The 8,837-nt window shown below is 46.5% G+C and overlaps 1 protein-coding gene across 1 annotated transcript in view; it reads right to left on the reverse strand.

The window, feature by feature from the left end:
- Positions 1-6,129: 6,129 nt before the first annotated feature.
- LOC118965352 (myb-like protein X) overlaps positions 6,130-8,837 on the reverse strand; it is a 100,692-nt gene continuing 97,984 nt past the window's right edge. The window contains 2 exon segments of the mRNA XM_036984425.1: positions 6,130-6,426; positions 8,782-8,837. The exon segment at positions 8,782-8,837 is cut by the window's right edge and continues 80 nt beyond it. Of these exon segments, the coding sequence (XP_036840320.1) occupies positions 6,130-6,426; positions 8,782-8,837 (353 nt within the window).

An 8,837-nucleotide genomic window follows, 5' to 3' on the forward strand; every position in this document is an offset into this window, starting at 1 on the left:
TACAGGGATGGTGGTACTAGATTAGATATCTGACTACAGGGATGGTGGTAATAGATTAATCTGATGTTTAGATATCTGACTACAGGGACGGTGATATTAGATTAATCTGATGTTTAGATATCTGACTACAGGGATGGTGATATTAGATTAGATATCTGACTACAGGGATGGTGGTATTATATTAGATATCTGACTACAGGGATGGTGATATTAGATTAGATATCTGACTACAGGGATGGTGATATTAGATTAGATATCTGACTACAGGGATGGTGGTATTAGATTTGATATCTGACTACAGGGACGGTTGTATTAGATATCTGACTACAGGGATGGTGGTAATAGATTAATCTGATGTTTATATATCTGACTACAGGGATGGTGATATTAGATTAGATATCTGACTACAGGGATGGTAATGTTAGATTAGATATCTGACTACAGGGATGGTGGTATTTGATTAATCTGATGTTTAGATATCTGACTACAGGGACAGTGATAGTAGTTTAGATATCTGACTACAGGGATGGTGGTAATAGATTAGATATCTGAGTACAGGGATGGTGGTATTAGATTAGATATCTGACTACAGGGATGGTGGTACTAGATTAGATATCTGACTACAGGGATGGTGGTACTAGATTAGATATCTGACTACAGGGATGGTGGTACTAGATTAGATATCTGACTACAGGGATGGTGGTACTAGATTAGATATCTGACTACAGGGATGGTGGTACTAGATTAGATATCTGAGTACAGGGATGGTGGTACTAGATTAGATATCTGACTACAGGGATGGTGGTACTAGATTAGATATCTGACTACAGGGATGGTGGTAATAGATTCATCTGATGTTTAGATATCTGACTACAGGGATGGTGATATTAGATTAGATATCTGACTACAGGGATGGTAATATTAGATTAGATATCTGACTACAGGGATGGTGGTACTAGATTAATCTGATGTTTAGATATCTGACTACAAGGACAGTGATAGTAGTTTAGATATCTGACTACAGGGACCGTAATATTAGATTAATCTGATGTTTAGATATTTGACTACAGGGAGTGTGGTATTAGATTAGATATCTGACTACAGGGACAGTGGTAATAGATTAATCTGATGTTTAGATATCTGACTACAGGGATGGTGATATTAGATTAGATATCTGACTACAGGGATGGTAATATTAGATTAGATATCTGACTACAGGGATGGTGGTACTAGATTAATCTGATGTTTAGATATCTGACTACAAGGACAGTGATAGTAGTTCAGATATCTGACTACAGGGACGGTAATATTAGATTAATCTGATGTTTAGATATTTGACTACAGGGAGTGTGGTATTAGATTAGATATCTGACTACAGGGACAGTGGTAATAGATTAATCTGATGTTTAGATATCTGACTACAGGGATGGTGGTATTAGATGATATATCTGACTACAGGGATGGTGGTATTAGATTCGATATCTGACTACAGGGATGGTGGTATTAGATTAGATATCTGACTACAGGGATGGTAATATTAGATTAGATATCTGACTACAGGGATGGTGGAATTAGATTAATCTGATGTTTAGATATCTGACTACAGGGATGGTGGTTTTAGATTAGATATCTGACTACAGGGACGATAATATTAGATTAGATATCTGACTACAGGGACGGTGATGTTAGATTAGATATCTGACTACAGGGATGGTGATATTAGATTAGACATCTGACTACAGGGATGGTGGTAATAGATTAATCTGATGTTTAGATATCTGACTACAGGGATGGTGGTATTCTATTAGATATCTGACTACAGGGATGGTGATATTAGATTAGACATCTGACTACAGGGACGGTAGTATTAGATTCATCTGATGTTTAGATATCTGACTACAGGGATGGTGATATTAGATTGATCTGATGTTTAGATATCTGAATACAGGGATGGTGATATTAGATTAGATATCTGACTACAGGGACGGTAATATTAGATTGATCTGATGTTTAGATATCTGACTACAGGGACAGTGGTATTAGATATCTGACTACAGGGATGGTGATATTAGATTAGATATCTGACTACAGGGATGGTGGTATTAGATTAGATATCTGACTACAGGGATGGTGGCATTCTATTAGATATCTGACTACAGGGACGGTGGTAATAGATTAATCTGATATTTAGATATCTGACTACAGGGATGGTGATATTAGATTAGATATCTAACTACAGGGATGGTGATATTAGATTAGACATCTGACTACAGGTGTAACGGTTTTCTATATGAGAAGGAGAGTCGGACCAAAATGCGGCGTGTCTATTGCAATCCATGTTTAATGAATTAACACACTAAACACAAACACTACCAAAACAATAAACTTAACAAAACCCGAAACAGCCTATACTTGTGTATCCTAACACAGAACAATGACATCAGGACACTAAGGACAATCACCCACGACAAACTCAAAGAATATGGCTGCCTAAATATGGTTCCCAATCAGAGACAACGATAAACACCTGCCTCTGATTGAGAACCACTTCAGACAGCCATAGACTTAGCTAGAACACCCCACTAGCTACAATCCCCATACAAACACACCACATACAAAAACCCATGCCACACCCTGGCCTGACCAAATAAATAAAGATAAACACAAAATACTTTGACCAGGGTGTGACAGAACCCCCCCCCTAAGGTGCGGACTCCCGAACGCACCTCAAAACAATAGGGAGGGTCCGGGTGGGCGTCTGTCCATGGTGGCGGCTCCGGCGCGGGACGTGGACCCCACTCAATCAATGTCTTAGTCCCTTCTCCTCGCGTCCCTGGATAGTCCACCCTCGCCGCCGACCATGGCCTAGTAGTCCTCACCCAGAACCCCACTGGACTGAGGAGCAGATCGGGACTGAGGGGCAGCTCGGGACTGAGGCAGCTCGGGACTGAGGGGAAGCTCAGGAGTGAGAGGAAGCTCAGGAGTGAGAGGAAGCTCAGGAGTGAGAGGAAGCTCAGGCAGGTTGACGAATCTACCATATCCTGGCTGGCTGGCGGTTTCGGCAGATCCTGGCTGACTGGCAGATCCTGGTCGACTGGCAGATCTGGAAGAGTCTGGTCGACTGGCAGATCTGGAAGAGTCTGGTCGACTGGCAGATCTGGAAGAGTCTGGTCGACTGGCAGATCTGGAAGAGTCTGGTCGACTGGCAGATCTGGGAGAGTCTGGTCGACTGGCAGATCTGGGAGAGTCTGGTCGACTGGCAGATCTGGGAGAGTCTGGTCGACTGGCAGATCTGGGAGAGTCTGGTCGACTGGCAGATCTGGGAGAGTCTGGTCGACTGGCAGATCTGGAAGAGTCTGGTCGACTGGCAGATCTGGAAGAGTCTGGTCGACTGGCAGATCTGGAAGAGTCTGGTCGACTGGCAGATCTGGAAGAGTCTGGTCGACTGGCAGATCTGGAAGAGTCTGGTCGACTGGCAGATCTGGAAGAGTCTGGTCGACTGGCAGATCTGGAAGAGTCTGGTCGACTGGCAGATCTGGGAGAGTCTGGTCGACTGGCAGCTCTAGCTGCTCCATGCTGACTGGCTGCTCCATGATGACTGGCAGCTCTGGCTGCTCCATGCTAACTGGCTGCTCCATGCTGACTGGCAGCTCTGGCTGCTCCATGCTGACTGGCTGCTCCATGCTGACTGGCAGCTCTGGCTGCTCCATGCTGACTGGCTGCTCCATGCTGACTGGCAGCTCTGGCTGCTCCATGCTGACTGGCTGCTCTGGCTGCTCCATGCTGACTGGCTGCTCCATGCTGACTGGCTGCTCCATGCTGACTGGCGGCCCTGGCTGCTCCATGCTGACTGGCGGCCCTGGCTGCTCCATGCTAACTGGCGGCCCTGGCTGCTCCATGCTAACTGGCAGCCCTGGCGGCTCCTTGCAGACTGGCAGCTCTGGCGGCTCCTTGCAGACTGGCAGCTTTGGCGGCATCCTGCAGACAGGCAGCTCTGGCAGCTCCTTGCAGACTGGCAGCTCTATGCTAACTGGCAGCTCTATGCTAACTGGCAGCTCTATGCTAACTGGCAGCTCTATGCTAACTGGCAGCTCTATGCTAACTGGCAGCTCTTTGCAAACTGGCAGCTCTTTGCAAACTGGCAGCTCTTTGCAAACTGGCAGTTCTGAACAGGCGGGAGACTCCGGCAGCGCTGTAGAGAAGGAAGGCTCTAACAGCGCTAAACAGGCGGGAGACTCCGACAGCGCTGGAGAGGAGGAGGGCTCCGACAGCGCTGGACAGGCGAGGCGCACTGTAGGCCTGATGCGTGGTGCTGGCACTGGTGGTACTGGGCCGAGGACACGCACAGGAAGCCTGGTGCGGGGAGCTGCTACCGGAGGGCTGGGGTGTGGAGGTGGCACAGGATGGGCTAGACCGTGAAGGCGTACTGGAGATCTTGAGAGCGGTGCTGGCACAGGACGTGCAAGGCTAGGGAGGTGCACAGGAGGCCTGGTACGTGAGACTGGCACCATCTTCACCAGCCGACTAACACGCACCTCAGGACGAGTATGGAGCGCTGACCCAGGTGCCATCAAATCCCCGACACGCTCCGTCGGGCGAATTCCATGTTTAAAACACCAACACAGCAACTCCCTCATTTCTCTCTCCTCCAATTTCCCCATTAACTCCTTCACAGTCTGTTTCGCTCACCTCCAACACCGGCTCTGGTTCTGGTCTCCTCCTTGGCTCCTCACGATAAACAGGGAGAGTTGGCTCAGGTCTGGCTCCTGACTCTGCCACACTCTCCCTGAGCCCCCCCCCCAATAAATTTTTGGGGCTGACTATGGGGCCTCCGTCCGCGCCGCCTTGCTTGCTTCGCAAACTCCATTCTCCTATATCCTTCCGCGCACTGCTCCATCGAATCCCAGGCGGGCTCCGGCACTCTCCCTGGGTCGACCGCCCACCTGTCTATCTCCTCCCAAGAAGTATAGTCCATACTGTACTCCACTTTGGGCTGTTCCTGCCTGTTGACACGCTGCTTGGTCCCTTTGTGGTGGGTGATTCTGTAACGGTTTTCTATATGAGAAGGAGAGTCGGACCAAAATGCGGCGTGTCTATTGCAATCCATGTTTAATGAATTAACACACTAAACACAAACACTACCAAAACAATAAACTTAACAAAACCCGAAACAGCCTATACTTGTGTATCCTAACACAGAACAATGACATCAGGACACTAAGGACAATCACCCACGACAAACTCAAAGAATATGGCTGCCTAAATATGGTTCCCAATCAGAGACAACGATAAACACCTGCCTCTGATTGAGAACCACTTCAGACAGCCATAGACTTAGCTAGAACACCCCACTAGCTACAATCCCCATACAAACACACCACATACAAAAACCCATGCCACACCCTGGCCTGACCAAATAAATAAAGATAAACACAAAATACTTTGACCAGGGTGTGACAACAGGGATGGTAATATTAGATTAGATATCTAACTACAGGGATGGTGATATTAGATTAGATATCTGACTACAGGGATGGTGGTATTAGATTAGATATCTGACTACAGGGATGGTGGTATTAGATTAGATATCTGACTACAGGGACGATGATATTAGATTAGATATCTGACTACAGGGATGGTGGTATTAGATTAATCTGATGTTTAGATATCTGACTACAGGGATGGTGGTATTAGATTAGATATCTCTGTAAATATTGTCTCTGTAAATAATGTCTCTGTAAATAATGTCTCTGTAAATAATTTCTCTATAAATAATGTTTCTGTAAATAATGTCTCTGTAAATAATGTCTCTGTAAATAATGTCTCTGTAAATAATGTCTCTGTAAATGAATGTCTCTATAAATAATGTCTCTATAAATAATGTCTCTATAAATAATGTATCTGTAAATAATGTCTCTGTAAATAAAATCTCTGTAAACATTGTCTCTGTAAATATTGTCTCTGTAAATGAATGATTATACAAATAATGTCTCTGTAAATATTGTCTCTCTAAATAATGTCTCTGTAAATTAATGTCTCTATAAATAATGTCTCTGTAAATAATGTCTCTATAAATAATGTCTCTGTAAAGGAATGTCTCTATAAATAATGTCTCTGTACATAATTTCTCTATATTATTATATTTTGTTTGATTTTCATCGGGGAGGCTGGGGGAGGCTGAGGGAGGCTGGGGGAGGCTGGGGGAGGCTGGGGGAAGCAGGGGGAAGTTGGTGGAGGCTGGGGGATGCTGTGGGTGGCTGATGGAGGCTGCGGAGGCTGGGGAAACAGGGGGAAGTTGGTGGAGGCTGGGGGAGTCTGGGGGAGTCTGGGGTCGGCTGATGGAGGCTGGGGGGAAGCAGGGGGAAGTTGGTGGAGGCTGGGGGAGTCTGGGGGAGTCTGGGGTCGGCTGATGGAGGCTGGGGGAGGCTTGGGCCAAACACACGTTTAGGAGAGGACATGAGGACTACATCTCAAAGCACATCCTCTCTCCATGCCTGGCTAGTCTGACTGTAACACAATGGATACACCTCAGTACATCTCTCCAGGCCTGGCTAGTCTGACTGTAACACAATGGATACACCTCAGTACATCTCTCCAGGCCTGGCTAGTCTGACTGTAACACAATGGATACACCTCAGTACATCTCTCCAGCCCTGGCTAGTCTGACTGTAACACAATGAATACACCTCAGTACATCTCTCCAGGCCTGGCTAATCTGACTGTAACACAATGGATACACCGCAGTACATCTCTCCAGCCCTGGCTAGTCTGACTGTAACACAATGAATACACCTCAGTACATCTCTCCAGCCCTGGCTAGTCTGACTGTAACACAATGAATACACCTCAGTACATCTCTCCAGCCCTGGCTAGTCTGACTGTAACACAATGAATACACCTCAGTACATCTCTCCAGCCCTGGCTAGTCTGACTGTAACATAATGAATACACCTCAGTACATCTCTCCAGGCCTGGCTAGTCTGACTGTAACACAATGAATACACCTCAGTACATCTCTCCAGCCCTGGCTAGTCTGACTGTAACACAATGAATACACCTCAGTACATCTCTCCAGGCCTGGCTAGTCTGACTGTAACACAATGAATACACCTCAGTACATCTCTCCAGCCCTGGCTAGTCTGACTGTAACACAATGACTACACCTCAGTACATCTCTCCAGGCCTGGCTAATCTGACTGTAACACAATGGATACACCTCAGTACATCTCTCCAGCCCTGGCTAGTCTGACTGTAACACAATGAATACACCTCAGTACATCTCTCCAGCCCTGGCTAGTCTGACTGTAACACAATGAATACACCTCAGTACATCTCTCCAGCCCTGGCTAGTCTGACTGTAACACAATGAATACACCTCAGTACATCTCTCCAGGCCTGGCTAGTCTGACTGTAACACAATGAATACACCTCAGTACATCTCTCCAGCCCTGGCTAATCTGACTGTAACACAATGAATACACCTCAGTACATCTCTCCAGGCATGGCTAGTCTGACTGTAACACAATGAATACACCTCAGTACATCTCTCCAGGCATGGCTAGTCTGACTGTAACACAATGAATACACCTCAGTACATCTCTCCAGGCATGGCTAGTCTGACTGCAACACAATGAATACACCTCAGTACATCTCTCCAGGCCTGGCTAGTCTGACTGTAACACAATGGATACACCTCAGTACATCTCCCCAGGCCTGGCTAGTCTGACTGTAACACAATGAATACACCTCAGTACATCTCTCCAGGCTGGCTAGTCTGACTGTAACACAATGAATACACCTCAGTACATCTCTCCAGGCCTGGCTAGTCTGACTGTAACACAATGACTACACCTCAGTACATCTCTCCAGGCATGGCTAGTCTGACTGTAACACAATGACTACACCTCAGTCTCAGTACATCTCTCCAGGCCTGGCTAATCTGACTGTAACACAATGGATACACCTCAGTACATCTCTCCAGCCCTGGCTAGTCTGACTGTAACACAATGAATACACCTCAGTACATCTCTCCAGGCCTGGCTAGTCTGACTGTAACACAATGAATACACCTCAGTACATCTCTCCAGGCCTGGCTAGTCTGACTGTAACACAATGAATACACCTCAGTACATCTCTCCAGGCCTGGCTAGTCTGACTGTAACACAATGAATACACCTCAGTACATCTCTCCAGCCCTGGCTAGTCTGACTGTAACACAATGACTACACCTCAGTACATCTCTCCAGGCATGGCTAGTCTGACTGTAACACAATGACTACACCTCAGTCTCAGTACATCTCTCCAGGCCTGGCTAATCTGACTGTAACACAATGGATACACCTCAGTACATCTCTCCAGCCCTGGCTAGTCTGACTGTAACACAATGAATACACCTCAGTACATCTCTCCAGGCCTGGCTAGTCTGACTGTAACACAATGAATACACCTCAGTACATCTCTCCAGGCCTGGCTAGTCTGACTGTAACACAATGAATACACCTCAGTACATCTCTCCAGGCCTGGCTAGTCTGACTGTAACACAATGAATACACCTCAGTACATCTCTCCAGGCCTGGCTAGTCTGACTGTAACACAATGAATACACCTCAGTACATCTCTCCAGCCCTGGCTAGTCTGCATCCACACACAGGGACTGTAAATCTCCTTTCAGGAGATTTCAAACTCAAAGCTGGATTTTAGCTCCTCATTGTTACCATAGTAACTCCTCCTCCTCCTCCTCCTCCTCTTTCTCCTCACACTGGCAGGGTTGTCTGGTCTTACATTCTCCTCCTCCTTCTCCTTCTCCTTCTCCTCATCATCTTCTTCCCTCTCCTCCT

This window comes from Oncorhynchus mykiss, chromosome 7 (assembly GCF_013265735.2).
Source record: "Oncorhynchus mykiss isolate Arlee chromosome 7, USDA_OmykA_1.1, whole genome shotgun sequence".
Lineage (NCBI taxonomy): Eukaryota > Metazoa > Chordata > Actinopteri > Salmoniformes > Salmonidae > Oncorhynchus > Oncorhynchus mykiss.